The sequence below is a fragment of the Myotis nattereri genome (assembly GCF_964212035.1).
Source record: "Myotis nattereri genome assembly, chromosome: 7".
Classification (NCBI taxonomy): Eukaryota; Metazoa; Chordata; class Mammalia; order Chiroptera; family Vespertilionidae; genus Myotis; species Myotis nattereri.
Window position 1 is genome coordinate 25,173,606 of NC_138082.1, and position 20,299 is coordinate 25,193,904.

At 40.9% G+C, this 20,299-nt stretch overlaps 1 protein-coding gene across 1 annotated transcript in view; it reads right to left on the bottom strand.

Moving 5' to 3' along the window:
• Positions 1-4,116: 4,116 nt before the first annotated feature.
• FARSB (phenylalanyl-tRNA synthetase subunit beta) overlaps positions 4,117-20,299 on the bottom strand; it is a 58,059-nt gene continuing 41,876 nt past the window's right edge. The window contains exons 16-17 of the mRNA XM_081095495.1: positions 19,411-19,566; positions 4,117-4,362 (exon numbers count right to left, since the gene is read on the bottom strand). Coding sequence (XP_080951621.1) covers positions 4,211-4,362; positions 19,411-19,566 — 308 coding nt within the window. The 3' untranslated portion in view covers positions 4,117-4,210. The remainder of the gene's footprint in view (positions 4,363-19,410; positions 19,567-20,299) is intronic.

A 20,299-nucleotide genomic window follows, 5' to 3' on the forward strand; every position in this document is an offset into this window, starting at 1 on the left:
ATAGAGATAATCAAGGCCAAACCTTATGGATGAGGAATGAGAAACCTCAGTGTAGGCCTTGAGCATTGGTCACACAGCATTCATTGGTCATGAAAGTAAACATACAGGGCTTTAACAAGACATAATTCAATTAAATCCTTTGCTGGAGGTATTTGTTCAACCCCCAGTCTCACTTCGGTATTTACAGTCATCCTTTCTGTTTACCGGAAAGCCCAAGGAGAGGCAGATACCTGAAACCACACCGGCAGCCGTGGAGACTGGCATCATTGTAGGTCTGCTTTGCCCTCCAAGTGCCTCGTGGCCAGCACTGCCCTTGCCAACCCGACTTCGGTCTGGGGCCTCGGGGCTGCTCGCAGCCTGTCACAGCAGTGAGCCATGGCTTTGATTTTATTATGTATGGCAACCTCTTCCCCTCCCCACCGCCCCCAGTAATATAAAGTTATTCTAATTCCTTATTAACATAATAAGCCATAACTTGGAAGAGATCTGGTGTATCAAAAGCTTGTCACTTAGAGGGCATGTTTTGCTGAAGGCAGTTGTGTCCTTTTAAGACCACCAGTCTGTTTTTTATAAAATGGACAAAAGAGCCAATTAATACCCAAGCATTGGGGTTAGTGATGTTTCTAGAAAACAAGCAAAGATTGAGAAGTGAGATTGTGAGCAGTGCCTGTACCAACCCGAGGAGCCATGGTTGCTGAGGGCCAAGCAGCAGTTTAAAAGGTAAGAGTAGCCACCTGCCATCCCCAGCATATCTAGGAATCTAGCCTCCTGGGATAATGTACTGCTCAAGCACCAAAGTCACATCTGAGAACTATCTAAGTTACCCCATGCATCTGTGAATGTGACCACCAGACAGCAAATGTGAATGTTTGTAGTCTTGCAGCTGTAGGACTATTTTTTTGTGTGTGTGTGTGGGGGGGGGGGGGGTCCCTAAGCCAGTGCTATTTAGGGGGAGCTATATCGAAGTCCATTGGGATACTGTTTGTAACTGCAGAGTTGGAAACAATAATGTCCATCAACAGCTGAACAAAAGATGGGCATCTGTAACACAGAATATTGCCTTCTTTCAAAGAATGAGGTAGGTCTGTAGGTATTGAGCTGGAAAAATGGGATATATTAACTGTAATATCAGGAGATATAGTATGTAAAATAGAAAGCAAAACTTGTTGCAAACCAGTAAGTAGAGCATGACCCACACACTCTGAGCATGTGTGTGGCTGACTGTCCGAACAAGGGGAAATGTCAGAAATACAAGCTAAATTGTCAGCAGTGGTAACTTACTTGAGGGCATTGGGGAGGAAGGGTACATTCGCTTCAGGCCTTACTTTGTTCAATTTTTTAAAGTAGTGGCATTAAGATTTTTAACATTTTGTTTTCCAGTATTTTTTATATTTTAAAAAAGCTTAAAAACATATAACATTTTGGATAAGTAATGTTAATAAGTAAAACTGAATGATCAGTGAATTCCAAGTTACTTTTAATAGCTCAGTCCTACTTGTTAACCATGTAACTTCTGGGCACACCATGAATCACTCCAATAGCCGATTGTTCTATAAATCAGGGAGAATTCCTATTCTAACTACCTCCTGTGACTAAAAAACTAAAAATATTAAAATGTTGAATTAAGATCACATGGAGAAAAAAAAAACTTTATAAAGTGTCATGCAGGGATGTCAGGTTGTCGAAGTTACCTGTAAGCGAGAGAGAGCATCAATTACCTTTTCCTCCTAAGAAGGCATGCGTCTCCTCCAACAAAGGCCCCTCGGCAGTGCCCACAGACTGCTCTGGCTCTGGTCAGACCTCACCCGGGACGGGAGGAGTGTAAGATGATCTGGCTGGGGAGCCTTGACTCTAACCTGAAGGCTCTTCTTCTTGAGGGACCGATACTGTTTTTCTTCCTACTGTTTCCTGCTTCAGAGGGCAGAAACATCCACATGATGGATGGCATTGGTCTTTCCCCTTTCATGCTGGGATATACAATCAGGTATCAGTGGGTTTTTTATTACAGGTAGTTTCTGACCATCCAAAAAATACCCAGGTGGCTGGCTGCTAACAGAACAAATGGCTCCACCCACTTAGACCATGGCTATCCAATGACCCTCGAACCATGATTTCACCACAGTGAACCTGAAATGAGGGAGAATGTCATCTTGAGCAGCCCTGCCAACTCTAAAACTCATGCCCTTTTACCCTGGGCATGCATCTGCTGGTGTTGCACAAAATTATTAAAATACAAGATGCATTAACTTTATTCCCAGCTTTACTGAGGTACATAACCTACATCTTAATGGCCACCTGAATTAAGGTATAGAATATTTCCATCACCCAAGTTTCCTCTTAGCCCTTTGCAGTCAATCCCCTTTCATGAGCTCCTGCCAACCCATCTTCCCTTAACTTTCTAGAACTTCATACAAGTGGAACCACATGTAGTCTTTTGTGTCTGCCTTCTTTCACTTAGCACAATGCTTTGAAATTCATTCGTGTTGTTTTAAGTATCAGTTCAATCTTTTTTTTTTTTTTTTTGCTGAGAAGTATTTTACATACTATATACAGATACACTATAATTTGTAATTTGTTTATCCACTCTGCTGATGAATATCTGGGTTGTGGCTACAATGAATAGCACTGTGTGAGCAGTGCATGAAAATCTTTGTATGGCCACACGGGTAAACCAGGGAGTAGAATGGCTAGATGAGTGTAAGTTTCATGTTTTATGAAATTGCCAACTATTTCCCAAAATGGCTATGTAATTTTCCATTCCCACCAGCAATGCATGCAAGCTCCAGTCCCACCAACACTTGGTACAATCAGTTTTTCCAATTTTAGTCATTTTAATTTATATTGTGATTTTTTATTTACATTTTCCTGATGTGCATCTTTTCGTGTGTTTATTCCTTTTATCTTCTTTGGGGAAATGTCTTTCCAAATCTTTTGTCCATTTTTTAAAAACTGAGTTGTCGTTTATTAAGTTGTAAGAAATCTTTATGTATGCTGGATACAAACCTGCTGACAAGCATTATTTTTTATGAGCATATCTCATTTTTAAAATGTTGTAAGGATCTGCAAATAGAACTGGAAGGAATAGGTGGAAGTCTGTGTTCACAAGTCTTGCTATTTTGGACATTGCTGTCCTCATTCGAAGTAGTAATTGATTTTATGTTTTTTTGCTGGGGGCCAGCCCCAGCGGTCCAGATTTTTTCTTAGAAATAGCCTCAGCAAAAATGCCATAAACATAATTCTAGTCTATCTTTCTTGGCTATTTCTATCTGACTTTCAAGTTTTACATATTATTGTGTTTCATATCAACAGTAATTGAGCACTTTTCTCCATTAGTCCCAGCTTTTTTTCAATAGAGGGTACCTACTGCAGGATTCTTAAAGTATCCTGCAATGGGAGGTAAGGCAAACTGGCAGAAGCTTAACTTCAGAGATCTAATGCCTCCCTATAAAATAAGACAGAAACTAGTAGCTCAATTAAGTATTTAAAACCCTGATTTTAGAATAGTAATTATAGTAAAATGTATGGCCTAGGGCAATAATGGTTTTCACTGTTTCCTAATGTTCACAGTGCAACAATATCAACATGTCCTTTTTAACTCTGCCAGCAGACAGATCTGTGTTGCGTGTCCTCTAACTCTTGAGTATCAGAGTAAAAATACCACGCACGCTCACATATTTGGAATATATGTGTGTTGTAGATTTGTGCTTCACTTTAAAGTAACTTCAGCGGTTAGACTACTAGACCGTCGCCCCTGCTTCTAAAGGTTTTCTAAAAATGCTGTTATTGTTCCCCAAGGAAGAACACAAGTCAAATGTAGAAAATGAAAACTGAACACCCTCTGCTACATCGCACTCATTCAAGGTGCGTTCTAACCAGCCATCTGCCCCATCGCTGGGGAGACGGGCCTTGCTCCGCAGCAGCAGTCACTGCCCATGGAGCCTCGCTCTCATGTCTGAGGAACGCCTTTGGTTTCCCAGAACGGATCCCATCCTCTGCTCGGGAATTCCTCTGGCATCACCGGGCTTTTACCAAACAGTGAAGCTTCACCCAAACACCACGTTGGTGTTTGCACGAGTGGCCGGATGCGGAGAATGGGTGGTATCTACCCACAGAGTAGACAGTGCTTTCTGCTTTATTCAACCCTCCTGGTGGGGACGACTAAAGGACACCAGGGGAGGAGAAAGGGACACTCAGGGAGAGAACCACATCTTCACAGAAAGGGCTCAATGTTGATTTCCAGGGTGGAGCAGGGCATGTTCAGCTCAAATTTGGTGATAACATCAGGATGAAGGACACCCAGCTTGCCAACGCTCTGACCTCTGGCAAAGACCTCGGCACATCGCCCAGGGAAGAAAGCAGGGCCTGCAAGACAGAAAGAGGAAAATCAATGTTTCTCCCGGCAAACATGTCAATAGACATTAACACTAAAAGCTCACTAAAAATAACGATTCTTCTTTAAACCACTGGCTATGAAATGAGAGTGCTTGTTACACTTTCTAGTCTGGAAAAGAAGTATTTGATGTTACACCACGGGACTCTCCTGAGGAAAAGGCTGGGGCACACAGAAAAGCCAGGGCCCTGTGTTTTTTATCACGGGCTCCAGGCAGAAGGATGAAGACGGGGAGGCTGAAGGGCCACAGTCCGGTGGAGGCGTAGGGGAACTGTGCCCTGACACAGAACTGGCCCTAAAAGGATAAAGGGAAAAAAATGAAATGTAAAACTGACGACCTTGCATGGGAAAACCTGTTTTGAAACGGGTTTTTCCAAAGTAATTCTTGCTGGATAAAAAGTCTGCGTTGAATTTATTTACTACTCAAAACAACACTCTCTTCTATATAGAGAAACACAAGCTGTACATCACCGGCAGACAAGGACCTTGCTCCCACAACTCGACCCATACTCCCGTCAGAAAAGGAGCTTTCCAGGCAGTTTGGAGCATCGACTGTAAAACCCCCCTCTGTTGTAAAACGAGTCTGGGTTTACCCCTGATTTTTTCCAAGGCAGACAGAAAATTCTCCCTTCACTTGGGTGCCAGTGCACAGCTATGTCTGACCAAACCAGCAATAGTTCTTGAGGTTTAAACAGCTAAAAACAAGCAAGCAAGCATACAGGCCCACTCCACGTTCCCTGAATGACCAGCGCCAGAGAAGTTTATCAACATTCTACCCACTGAAGTTAAAAATGCCGAGTCATTTCTCTCACCACCACCTTGAAAAAGGAGCGGGCCCACAGCTCCCGGCTGATCCGACCGCAACGTTTACTGGCATAAACTATAAATACCCAGCAGACCTGGGCCACAAGCCTCCAGCTGCCACTCCAGACTGAGTGCATTATTTATGAAAGAGTAAAATGCTGAGCCTCCACTCTTGGCTCCAAGGTCAACATAATGAAGAAATTCAGAAATGGGGGGAGGGAGGAGCTACTGTCAGGTCAGTACCAGCTGTACCACAAAAACAGAGGATGGTGACACATATTTCCCGATCAGCACAGGATGTTTGTTTATCTTCCTGAAAAAAATTAAATTATCATCCTTAAATAATCCCAAAGCAACCTGGTTGAAATATAAGGTGGTCTGTTTTTCATATTACCCCCCAAACTAAACAATTCTGCTTCACTGTCTATTAAAGCAAGAATTCCAGTGAGCTGCATCTGAAGGTCATAATTATTTGGCTACTAGCCCACACGTGGGACAAGGGCAGACACCAAAGTGGATTGGTAATGCTGAGCCTCAGTAAGACATGAGTAGCAATCCTGATAAAGATGGCCTATTTTAATTCTATCAAAATGAAGGTCTAGTATGAGCCAAAAAAAAAAAATGAAGGTCTAACTGAAAAGACAATACCATTCCCCCTCTAAATAAAAAAAGTCGACAAATAAGTGCCGTTTGGATAAAGTTACTGACGGTAAGTAGTATAACCAAGAGTCACGAGAAGGGCTACTGAGAAGCGTTTACTCCACCACCCGGCACCCTGTGTACAGAACTGTCTGCATGACCTATGCTAGCCGAAAAGGACAGCAGCCTATTCCTAAAGGCCATTCAGAAAGGAAATGTTCAAGACCTTCCCTGAGAACGCTGCAATGTTCAAGAATCCTCACTGTACCCAAATCCTCCCTTTTATCTATCTTCAAATTCCAATGTGATTGGACTCATTTTAACTAAAGCATAAAACCAGGCTATTTCAGAATCTAAGCCAGATGTGCTAGTTCTGACAGTGTTAGCAAAATAAAGCCTAAGAGAAAAGAACTTAGAATTTTTATTTCATAAAACAACTTTTTGAATCAGCACTTTTTAGCAAAGTTCAGTTATATTCTTCTTTAGTTAGCAAGCATGAGAAACTTTGCTTTAGTTCATTAACCAGCTAGGTATTCAGTTAAACAAAAATACTGTATTCGTATCACTAATTTTCCTCTTTACGAAGAAAAGAAAACTAAAATTCATATTATGCATTATTTGAAACATATCCAAGTATGAGGATATTCTAAATGACAAACATCAAACTCTCAGCCCAGCCCTGGGCCCACTGAGTCACTGCAGCATCCCAGACTGCCAGGGCCAGCCGCCTTCACCACAGAGGAGCCACTTCAAGTGGAATGGACACCAAGGGCCCTCTCGCCCAATGCTAATCCTCTCCTTCCCACCTACATGGGAAAATGGAGCCCAATAATGGGATCTCTGTAGAAACTCCACTTTATAGAACACTAGACATTAACCTGTGATGACAATTTAAACTTTTCTTGCCATTTTTCATTTCTAACAAGGTCAAATTGGATAGGAACACTTCTTATGATTTTCTTTGTGATTCCTCTGTTCAGTTAGACAAGGCTGAAATTCCCACAAAAGCACCTTCCAGTTTGTTAGGGGTACAGAGAGACCCCAAAAATGTAGCACTTAACTGATGTTGTATGTGAACCAGAAATACAGAAAGAAAATTTAAAATTACCAAAACACCAGCATTTCTTAGTGCTTTTTAAAAACCTTTATGGTTCAAACCAAACTTTGCAGGAAGAAGTGAAGTGCTTCAAAGAAGGGCAGACAAGAGAACTGCTTCACTAACCAACAAAGGGAACACACCCTGTAAGACAGGGATTAGGCCCCAGTTCAGCAGGCAGGTGGTTGAGCTCAGATGCAGGCACATCGATGTGATCACCTGATCTAGCAACTTCTATCGGAGTCTTTCCAGAAGTAAGAGAAGTCACATCTAAATGGAATCTAAATGTGGATAATGGCCAATGGCTACCTTTATCTCATGAACAAACAAATGTTGTGTCTAGAGACATCAAGTTGCCAATTCAAGGAAAATCATGCTGCCCCTGGGAATGGGAATTCTAAAATTCAAATTCTACAAAGTACATTTGTTTTCTATTTTACATGTGTTTAAGCCCAAACAGAGTCCTGGGATACTGGGGTACCAAGATGCATAAAAACCATTTCAACCTGAGCCCAAATGCTCCCCAGCAAACAGCCTCTAGTTCCTCACAGATTAAACTCAGCTTTGCTAGTACACATCCCAGGAAAAGTTTCCAGCATGAAACAGGTTTGGGGAAAACTGTGTTTCTGTTGAAATACATGGGAAGCCCAGACAAAAGAAACATCAGTTAAGCACAAACAAGAATTTAATTTCCAAAACTTAGTGGGGTGTAAGTAAGTCCCTTAATTAAAGCTTTTGTCGCACCTCCTCAAGGTCTGTAATTGTCTCTCTGTGCTCAAGCAGCAGGACCACTTTGAGGACCTTGGGGGTAATTCTTGGGCTGGTAATCCAGCACAGCATCCCGTCTTTAGCACATTTTCTGGCTAATTGACCTTCAAAGAGTTTGTGAGCCCCCTCTCTTGCTAGCTGCCAAGCACCTTCCACAGTTTCATTTTGCCTCTTTCTTCTAGAGTAATATTCTAGGACCAAAGTTTGGATAAACTTTCCACAGAGACTCATTCCTACCACTGTATGAAGCATTGGAAGCAGAAACTTAAAATGGTAACTGAGCAGACCCTAGTCTGAAAGGTCAAGGGTGTTATCAAGCAGGAGACTCTTAATTCCTTAATTTTAACCCCCTGCCATGAGTTATATTCAACTAATTCATTTGGTACTTTATTCAGCCCATCTCTAAAATTTATCTACTAATACAATTTCACTTTTCCCTTTCTGCACATCACTAATGTGTAGAATACTGTAACTATCTGCAACCTGGTGCTTTGTCAACCAAATTTTCTGTAATAAAATAAGAATATAATAAAGCGGGCAGAGCACACTGGAAAAGGAATGTTTATATGTCACATATGTTACAACAAATAATAGAAAATACAATCACAAACTTTAGCACCAACAACCATATAGGTCCCCAAATCCAGGGACAAAATACAAAATGCAGGATTATATAGATTTAGTTAAGCCACTGGGTCAACTGGATATATTTTACCTCTGTTCTAAATACTGACCATATATAATACTACAGGCCCAGTGCATGAAATTCGTGCACTCGGGGGGGGGGGGGGGAGGAATCCCCCAGCCTGGCCTGCATCCTCTCGCAGTCCGGGACCCCTCGCTCCTTACTGCCCACCTGCTCACTGCTCCTTTACCACTCAGCTCTCGGCTCCTTAGTGCTGCCTCGAAAGCACTAAGTACTCCTTAGTACTCCCACCACCACCACTGCACTCACCAGCGTGAGCCCAGCTTCTGGCTGAGTGACACTCCCCCTATGGGAGTGCATTGACCATCAGGGGGCAACTCCTGCATTGAGCGTCTGCCCCCTGGTGGTCAGTGCACATCTAATGACAGCTCATTCTGCTGTTTGGTTGATTTGCATATTAGGCTTTTATTATATAGGATAGGATGGGGTGGGAGGAAGGAGTAATCCTCTAACAGGCTGACTCTAGGTCTGGCACCTACCCAAACCCTACCCTTTCTGCCCCCCAACCCTAATTCTAATACAATTAGATATCTATAAAATAGTGCAATTCCATGTTTCAACAACCCATCCTCAGAAATCACACAGAGGACATACACACACAAAATTTCCCATGGTTCCATTCTGGAAAGAAACTGACAGAGAGAGTGGCAGAGCAGTTGGGGCTGAAGCCACAATTTCCTACCTAGGACTTTCTCCTGGTTCCCCTGCAGTTTTCTGAGAATGTAATAACCATAACTAATGCTGCTGCCAACACTTTAACCTCACTTTCCTTTTCTAAATAATGTTAATTCAAAGAAAAAGACAAAATATAAGGCTTTAAAAAGAACTGAAGGCACACTGCACCAAACGTATATTCTTTTTTAAAGAGTTTCTTGAGTACACCAATGAATTATATACAATGAGAGGGAACCCAAAGGGGGAAAAGCCATGTGGGTAAGATGCTAACTTATAAAAAATAAAAGGGCTTAAAAGTATGTGGAGGAAAAACTGGCATAACTACCAAGATATAAGCACACACATTTTTTCAGATCTTAGTACACTCTAGGTTGGAAGAAAATGTCTCTGCAAAGATCATTTAACGTGTAAGTGGAGACTGAATAATTTCTAACTGGTAATATAAAACACCCATTTCCCCCCAGATGTATACAATTCTTCACCTTGCATCTGAAGTGAAATATTTATGGCACCTAAAATCCTTAAAGAAAGGGGATCTAATCCCTTGAGTTTAATGGCTATCTTTCATCCCCTTCTGAAGATCAAAAGAAAGAAAAAACCCCTTACACAACTTTACAGTGCTAATCCCAACACACCTGCAGACATCATTAACCTCTTAAAGCAAAGGAAACTGACGCGAGAGCACCGGTGCCTACTTAACCCCACTGCCGGGCCCCGGAGAGGAGCCTGTGCTCAGCAACACTCCATCAAGGCAGCCTGGGAAGCCAGCACTGCACATAGGGCTGGGTCCTGCGGCTTTCTTCTTAAAAGTCATCAGCAAAGCCCAGGCTACCTCGTCTTCCAACTAATGGAAAAACATCTTCAACAAAGAACCTTTTTAATATAGATCACCACAACGGCCTTATGACTAAATATTTAAAACCATAACTCCAAAAATACCCCAGTTTTACTTTGTATAAAAAAATTCATAGCTTATTTCCATGGCTATCCCTTTTTAACACTCCTTAAGATCAGTTTTAAAGTCTAATCTTAATTATGTGTCTCTCATATAACACATACTCTACACATATTCGTATTTCAAAACCTGAAGGAGGTCAGGAATATTAGAAGAATTTAAATGTGATCCATCTAATGGCAACTTTAATCAGTCTCAAATTAACTTGTATAAAACCTCTAGGTTAAAAGTACCCTATCTACCAATGGGTTTGTTTTTGAAAACTCCTATTCCAAAATAATGCCATCATCCCACAATTGTCTGACACATCATTCCCCCGCAGATTTTCACATTTCTTAACCATGCATTCACAGGACAGATTTAGAATAATAATTTTGAAAATAAAAGGTATGGATCACCCTGCCTTCCTGGATCAATAAATTGCTTCTTTCTCAAACCAAATATGAGCAATTTACTATTTTCTCCACAGAGTGAAAAAAATAACAATAATGGGAATATTTTAGAGCCAATTAAGGAAGAATGGCAATAATGAGCAACGGAGATTGTATCTATAATTTCCCAATTAGTTAACTCATTCGAAACCTTTGGCCAACTTAGAGTAAACATAACTTCAAACATTGATTATGACAGATACGCTCTACTTCAGGATTAGATTTCAGCTGACAAGTAGGGCAAGTACAGAAAAAAGAAAAGAATGAAGATTGTTAAAACAACCTGCTTTCTACCTATTCCTTCATCTACAGTCAAGGCAGTGACTCAGTCCCAGTCCTGGCCAAACCCCCAAGGACAGGCATGTCACAGATGGGAAAAGGGAAGCACAAGGAGATTAGGGGACTTGCCCAAGGCAAGCAGTAGTACAGGCTAACTCAGCCGTGGGCAAACTACAGCCGGCCTGCCCGTTTGAAATGAAGAAAACTATTGAAAAAAAAAGACCGTACCCTTTTATGTAATGATGTTTACTTTGAATTTATATTAGTTCACACAAACACTCCATCCATGCTTTTGTTCCGGCCCTCCGGTCCAGTTTAAGAACCCATTGTGGCCCTCAAGTCAAAAAGTCTGCCCACCCCTGGGCTAAGTGAAGGTGAGGATGGCCACTGATAGTGGCACCTCTTTGTATGTGGCCCGGAGGCATGGAAGGCCTACAGGAGAAGGTTTGCCAAAGGTTGGTCAAACTGTCCATTTTATGTTAGCAAACTTCTTCTGGTTTCAAATTAAACAAAACTTAAGAAAAAGAAAGTGAAGAAAAAGAGCTGATGTGTTAGCACCTACAGCGGACACTGCTTCTGAAGCATTTAAACTGAAAAATCTTAAAACTGAAAATGACCTTGGAGGTGATCTTGTCCGTTCCTTTATGTTAGACATGAGAAAACAGAGACCAAGGAGGTTACGAAAACCACACAACCACACGCCACCAGAGCTGAAATTGGAACCTGGTTCTTCCTGAACCCCTCCCTATCTGTCACTTTTATCCAATGGCAATTTTCTGAAGGGCACACCTAATAGCCACCTTGAGTATACTCTAGCGCAGTGGTTCTCAACCTTGGCTGCACATTAGAATCACCTGGGAATCTTTTTAAAATCCTGATTTCTGGGCCTCGTCCTCCAGAAATTCTGTTTCTTTGTTATGGGGTGGGGCCACAACATTAGTAACAAAGAAACAGAATTTCCGGAGGATGAGGCCCAGAAATCAGGATTTTAAAGATTCCCAGGTAATTCTAATGTGCAGCCAAGGTTGAGAACCACTGCTCTAGTGAATGATTACCCATTCCAAAATACTTCCCCAAATTCTTCCATTTGCATCTCTGAGAAAGTTTCATCTCTGAGAAAGAAAACCCCAAATATCAATGGCTGAAAAAGACAAGTTTGTTTCTCTCTCAGGTCAAAGTCAGAGTAAATGCTCCAGGAAATAAGGCCTTCATTATGAGTGGCTGTGAGCCCTGCTGAGTCCACCACATTTATCAGCCCACCTAGAGATTCACTCAGTATGTTTATCTAGTTTTCTATCCACCCATCCATCCCTTTAATCCTTCTGGATTAAGCTGGATTGGCCACTTAGAGGTCTGATATTAGGTTACCAGAACACATCATGCGTGAAGAATTCACAGGATAGTGGTTCATAACCAACACACTGCAGCATACCAAGTCCAAAACCAGGGTGCTGCCAAAGTGTGACCCATGTGTACATGTGCTAGTACATAAAGAAGGTACATCCACCTTTCACTTGTAAGATAAAAACTAAACTTTCAGAATATGGGTCCTATGAAACAAGCTAAAAATGAACTTCTTTTGCATCCCTTTGTATTTGGGTCTTTTCTACAGAATAGTGGAAGCCAAGGTCCAATTTGGAAACAGGGAAAAAAGGAGTACAAGATGGTAACTAAAAGTATCTTTATCTCTCTTTGTTTCACCCCTAGTACCTATAAATTCAATAACTCCAAAAAATGCATTCAGTTACAGTATACATTCTCAACAGGGTGACAATGGAAAGTATAAAAAAGCCTCTCAGATTATAATGGCTTGTGGTCCTCCACAGCCGAACCCTACCTAACAAAACTTTACTCCTTGTATTCAGTTCCTCTCAATGGTTGTCTGGACACCACGGGAGCAGTACTGACATGGGAGACATAGCAAATATATGAGATCAGTGCTATAAAACTATGGTGATAGATGGCTGTGATTGTGTGATTGGGAAACTTTCTATTGACTGTGAAGTCATGTTGAGAGGTGGCCTAGGGACTGCCATTGGCTGCCTTGGTGATGATGTTTATGTTTGATTCTGAGAACTGTGTGTAGCTCAGGCTGTGAGATTTAAATAAAGAGTTTATATATTATATGTCAATTGTAATTGAAAAGTAAAAAATAATGAAAATATCCATAATTCAAAAAAAAAAAAAGAGTTTATAATTCAAAAAGTTATTCAACACATCACTGATTACATCAGGTGCCAGAGGGGAAAGCACTGACAGTATGAACTACCAGCTAGTTATTTTCTCTCATCAAGGAAAAAGTTAAATTCACTTAGAATCATTTCTAAAAAATTACTTTTTCAATTGTTTAACTTTTGCTGTAAAAAAAAGTTCTGAATGATTTTTAAAATGTTTTAGTTATGGTTATTAAGCATTTAAATTAACTGCTAATTGGTATACATAATTTCATACACTATAATTTAAGTAAATAAATAACATTAAAAGTTATTAAGCAGGTAAAGTTAAATGTAGTTTTTTAATTTAACTTTTTTAAAATAATACTTTTGCTTTATTTATTTTTTAAAATATATTTTATTGATTTTTACAGAGAGGGAGAGGGAGAGAGAGAAACATCGATGAGAGAGAAACATCAATCAGCTGCCTCCTGCACTCCCCCCACTGGGGATGTGCCCGCAACCAAGGCGCACACCCCTGACCCAAATTGAACCCGGGACCCTTGAGTCCGCAGGTCGACGCTCTATCCACTGAGCCAAACCGGTCAGGGCTAATTTAACTTTTAAGATTTTTAATTTATTCTTAACCCTGAATTGAATTTTTAAAAGTAGGGTTTACACTTATTCTTTTTTAAGTATAATGCACAATTTTACATATAGTGCATGATAAAATGCAGTATATTTGTGGTATTAAAATTTGATGGTGGGATTATTAAGAAAAAATATAAAAAGGTTTCTTAGGGGTTTGAGAATTTTTTTTTTTAAGTTAGAAACAATGGGTTACAACATCTATCAGATGGGAATCTGAGCTGACCAGGTCATTCCAGTGAGACCTGGTGTGGAGCACTCACTCTTAATTCAGAGTACTAACATCTGTACCAGGGGTGGGCAAACTTTTTGACTCGAGGGCCACAATGGGTTCTTAAACTGGACTGGAGGGCTGGAACAAAAGCATGGATGGAGTGTTTGTGTGAACTAATATAAATTCAAAGTAAACATCATTACATAAAAGGGTACGGTCTTTTTTTTTTTTTTAGTTTTCTTCATTTCAAATGGGCTGGATCCGGCCCACAGGCCGTAGTCTGCCCACGGCTGATCTATACTAATAAAAGGGTAATATGCTAATTAGATTGGGAGACCTTCCGGGAGACCTTCAGGACATCCTTCCAGACAAAGCCATGGTAGCGGGGCAGAGGCAGAGGCTGTTAGGGGTGATCAGGCCAGGAGGGGAGGGCAGTTGAGGGTGATCAGACTGGCGGGGCGGAGGGGAAGGGGGACAGTGGGGGGCGAGCAGGCTGGCAGGGGGGGCCAGTTGGGGGCAAGCAGGCTGGTGGGGGTGAGCAGGCTGACAAGGAGGGGCAGTTGGGGGCAAGAAGGCAGGCAGGCAAAGTGGTTAGGAGCGGTTAGGCAGGCAGGCAGGTGAGCAGTTAGGAGCCAGCGATCCTGGATTGCGAGAGGGATGTCCCAGATTGGAGAGGGTGCAGGCTGGGCTGGGGGACACCCCCACTATTCCCCCTCCCCCCTGCATGAATTTCATGCACCAGGCCACTAGTCTATATATATCAAAGGCTAATATGCTAAGTGTCCCTCCACCCATTGGACAGGTCACCAAGATTCACACTGACCACCAGGGGGCAGACACTCAATGCAGGAGCTGCCGAGCTGCAGTGATTTTGCGGCAGCAGTTCTCAGGTGATGCACCCTGAAACCAGAGAGGAGGGAGCCCAATTCCTCGCAGGGCATGTTATTCCACCTTTGGCGTGGGTTATGTTGTTGCTGGGGCACTGTCCGCCCTGAATCTGGTTTACTGAACATCTGTTTGTGTTTCACACCCTGTATGACAGCAACTTTGCAGAGTTCCCTCTTGCACTCCAGGTCTCCTCGGGGTATGTTGGAGAGCTGGTTTCAGCCGGATCCCCACAAGCCAGGCCGAGGGACCCCACCTGCCAGAGGGACCCCATTCACTCCGCAGACGCTGGGGACGGACCATGGCAGGTTGGCTCCAGGGTGTGTCTGGTCCATCTCTCCCAGTCCTGCCCAGCCCCGCCGGCCACCTTCTAATTAATTTCCTTCCAATGTGCACGAATCCATGCACCAGGTCACTAGTGTTAAATAAGAACCAAAGCATACCACCCCCCAAAGAGGATGAACATGAGTCATGAGAACTTTGTCTTGTACATTTAAGAAAAAGTGGGCAAGAGTAACAAACACACTCAAAAACAATACAGAGCTAAATGACTCACGTGGTAACTGCAGAAGCCATAATTTATAAACATTGTGCCTGTGTTACAGGGCTGTGTCCACTGTGTACTGATTACTGCTAATGAGTTTCATATTGCTGTCTTTTAATCCCATCTTTGAATGTATTTGAAATCTCTCAAACACACAAAAATAGGGAACCAGAGGAATAAGGCCAGGAAGCTTAAAAACTTTCAAACCTTTTTCTTTTACGAGTCAACCTGGTGCCTTAACAGAATAATGTCTTTGTTGGTGATAACTAAACATGGATGTGTCATGCGGATCCCCTTTAGTCTAGTCCAGAACGTTTTCTGTAAATCAAATCATAAATGGAACACACCTTTACTTCAACAAGGTGTCAGCACATATTCTCAAGCTCATATTACATTAAAAACCAGGGAAACATCACAATTTCACCCGAAGTTTTTAGCATCTGAAATCTTCCACAGGTGTCCTGAGAGAGGAAAAAGGTCATGACCTACAGGTCACGTCAATAATCATTAGGTGTTACTGTAACAGAAGGTATCTGGATAGCTGCTGTGGGTACATATGGTGCAGGATTATGTGCACATTACTTACAAGGTTACTTTTCATTTCACAAAATGAATTCTGAGCAGCATGAAAACTAGAATTGAGAGATCTTGTCTCAGGTTAAGTTGAAGTTTTCTGTAGAATTGTATTTAAACAAAACTGAAATAGGTAACAAATTAAAGGGGAAAAATACACCCTCAAGTCACTGCAGCCAATCCCACACAAAGCCACTGCCTTCTGTAAGAAATGGCTTTTGCCACTGATTTGCCCAGGAACCACATAACTGTTCTAAACACAAAAATATGGAGAATTTTCCCTGCCCAGACATGGTTTTTGAAAGGATAAATGCATTTTAACATACATAATTTAGCTTGCAACAAGCCACAAAAACAAAAGGGAAGAAGCCTGGAAAAGAATACATATATATGCTCTAAGAATCTGATCTAGTGCCACTAAAACATTCTGAGCTCACACTTGTGAGACCTTCAAGATGCTCTAGAATCTGCTAAGAAGTTAAAGGTTCTTCTTTCTTTGTTTCCACTCAACAACTGACCTTATTCTATCATTAACTCAGAATACTCACTTTTAATTGCAGGGGGGCTCAGCAAATGAAAACTATATAAAGCTAAGCGAGCACAGCAGAGGCTATGCATGCTGCACAGCACTGTCACCTGAGTAATAAGCAAGGTCACACGCCAATGTCAACAGAACTCCTCAGGATCAATATGATGATCAATCAAAGGAGTTTCCAGATTTCTCTCATAATGACCAGGGCTAAGTTCCTCAGGGGGAATCAAGTTCCATTCTACTCATCCCTACCTCCAAACAAAACCGTACAAAAGGAAACGGGTGGTGTGCATTAGAAGGACAGAAAGAAAGGAGGTATAACTGCCAGTTGATTGACATTAGCAGGAATCTCCGGTGAACAGACTTAGCTCAATTATAACTGCAAAGCCACCAGGGATTTTTAATTATTAAAAGGTAAACCATATGCCGGAGTAACAGAAGACAACTCAGGACACAGTCCTTGTTAATCTCTTTCTACTCTACTCTTTGATACTCAGAAGATCTTTTCTTAGCAGGAAAAAACTACATACAAAACATAAATTTGAAATAATGATTTGGCTAAACACATCCCAGCAACCAAATCTTTGTGTTTACAGATTTTGCTTAAGACATATATGTGATATATATATGTATATGTACACATATATATATGGTTCATATGCATATGAAATTTTAGATGAAGAACTAACGCTGATTCATTTTAATAAGCCACATCTTTAGGTCTTAATTTCTTTAACCATAAAAAGATAATCGCATTTATATAATCATATAATCATATTTGTCATTAGATAAATTTAAACTTAGAAATCCCTATGAGAAATGAGGAACTATTAATTATAATGACACTAATTGTTTTTGGCTTGATGGCTCTTACAGAAAGCATACTGAGAAAAATGATGTGGCCAGTGCTGGTGATACTGAAAGAAAATACCTCTTTTCTGCCGGAAGCCGGTCCATCCTTGCTGTTTCAAGGGACCCGGCATATATGGCATACTGTTCTTAATATGTTTGCTCACCTTCTTGGCACTATGTGTTTTAACCAAGGTCTCCTCTCTGAGAAAGGTTGTTTCCCCAGGTAGGGATTTTCCCCTGAAGTTAGGGAGGGAATAACACCTCTTAACTAAGTGCCAGGCGGGTAATTAATCACTTTAACTACAAACAATCATGCTTAAGCTACATAATCTTTACTCCCTGGAATGGAGATAAGAAACGCCCTAACCTTTGGAATAGAGATTGATAGGATTGGAATCAACCGGTATAAATACAGATGTAACAACACAGAACTTAGAAGACAGAACCTACACAGAATCTAGAGACAGAAGAACTTCGCTGGAGAGAACATGGCAAAAGATCCTGGACTGAACCTGACTACAGAAATTGGCAAGAGAACCTGACTAGAACCTGGTGACTGAACCTGGCTGGAGAACCTGGACAGAACCTGGCTGGAGAACCTGGAGATCCTAGCAAGAGAACATGGACACAGAACCTGGCTGGAGATCCTAACCAGAACTCCGCTGGAGATCCAGAGCAGAACCTCTCTGGAGATCCAGACCAGAACTTGGCTGAAGAACCTGGCTGGATAACCTAGCAAGAGAACATGGACACAGAACTTCGCTGGAGATCCAGACCAGAACTTGGCTAGAGATCCTGGCTAGGCTGCTGATCAACTGAATGCTGTCTCTGTGTCATTCCTTCTTCACCGACTCTGTCCACACCTTTGGGGACCCCTGGACCTGCTGGGGATGGACCCCAGCACTTTTCTCAAAGAAAGCCAGTTAGATATACCGAAATATGTACTATTCCAAGCTACACAAGTATAAAGAAGTTGTACCAAAGCTTCTCAAATTCATAAATCTTGGGCATCTCATAGACATAAAAACTTTAAAACATTACAATATTATGAGAGTCAAAGTGAGTTCCAAAGGAAACAAAACTTGACTCTGTCCTCATATGTAATTAAAAACCTCAGTAACAACTTGGCCTAACAAACTGAACAGAAAGAAAGGTCTACAAACACCTCAGGTCCTACATGTGTGACCCAGCCCGACTCATTTAACTTGCTTTGCTTTGGTTCCTTCACTTGTCAACCCAGGAAATTGGATTTGATGAACCCCAAGATTCAGTGCTAACACTCTAGAATTCTATAAGCATAATACAACTTCACTGCTATTTCTAATGAGAGATGTGGTAGAAAACAATATTTAACTTCTCAACTGTAATTATTAGAAACAGACAACCCCACAACCTTAACATAAAAGGGCCCATATATTTCCGGTTTATTACATTTTCAAAGAAGTCTCAAAAAAAAAAAAAACACACAACACATTAAAACAAACCAACAACAAAAATCTCAGAGGACTAAGACAAATCTAAGGGAAAAACAAAACCAAGTACCTGCTAAATAGCACTTTTTAAAAATGAATACTTTGTTAAAAATTTAAGAAGCCAAATATAGTTATAAAAAATTATCAGGCAGAACAGTAGAAACCAGTAGTAAAATATTTTCCAGTTGTTTCTGGATCTCTTGCCGAACAAAATAAACTCAGATTCAGCTATACATGAAAAGCAAAAAAATTTCAGAAGTCCTTGGACAATCAGAAACTAGCACATTAGGAAGTATTCACACCCATTCTAAACTAATCTAAACTCTCCAGCAGATTTTACTCTGCTTGGGCTTTTATGCAGGATTCCCACCTTTCCTCAGTCAACTTTAGGATTTGATTAACATACATGAAGTCTTTTAGAATAACTTTTGAGGGTTTTGTTTTTGTTTTTTTGCCTTAAAGGCCTTAGACAGGTGTCTTTGAGTAAAAATCAGCAGTTTAGATTCTCTCAGCTTCCAGTTTGGTCTTCTGGGTTCACTATGGTGCTGGTGCTTAACAGTGCCAATAACTAGGAGTTACCCACACTCAGCTGGAATGAAAGTACATTGCACAGCACAAGAGCTTTGAAAAGCATTTTCTTTAAATGTAGGTGGAAAAGGGTATTTTCTAGAAAATATTAACAAATAATTGAAATGAGGCTCTATTTCCCCCAAAATTAAAAAAAAAACTATCAAAACTAGGGCACGGCCACTTCATTATGTTATCACAAACTACATTCAGCCGATCTGTCCTACCTTCTGATGCTTTGATCACATATCCCCTCTTCTTTTCACCGGGAGGCACATCAAGCAGCTGCATAATTCTGTCCAACAGCCCGTGGATTATCTCAAACCCAGGATTCTTGTTATAATAAACAGCACAAAGGTGCCTGTAGTTTCTTGCACCTACATCTGAAAAAAATAAAAGAATTAGTAACAAGGGCACATTGACCATTCCTTAAGAATCTGATTTACACCAACACAAACTTGGGCAGCAAACAAAAAAGAAAACCTATTAGTAAATACACAGACAACCATTCAACGTCAAATGCAAAATAATATGGTTTTCAACCATCAAATTCCCTGAGGTGTTTTGATTTGGGGAAGTATAAGAAACCTTGAATGCTGGCCCAGGAATAATAAGGCTCTACAGTGGTATAAACTGGTAAAACTCTTTGTAAACAATTTAGCAACAAACATAAGAGCCTTAAAACTTCATCATCTTTTATTCACAATACTATACAAAGAAAATAATCCTAAATACAAGAAAAGGCTTCATGTTGAAAGATATTTCTGCACAAAACATTATTTCCAATAGTGAAACTAGAAACCACTAAATTGGGGAATGGCTACATAAAATAGTTCAATCATTCATCAGAATACTATAGCTAAACAGCATCCTTATTAAGATGTATAATACAGCTAGAAATAGTAAATGAAACAGTAAATGAAAGAAAAGGGAAAAATATACAATAGGTTCAAAAACTATGAAGCAAAGAAGGGAATCTGTCACAAAAGTTAGGACAGTGATTACTGTGGGTAAAGGGAAAGTGATATGATGGGGAGGGTCTTAAAGAAGCTTAAGATAGTGGCAATATTCCATTTCTTATGTTGGATGGCTACACTAGCGTTTGCTTGATAATAA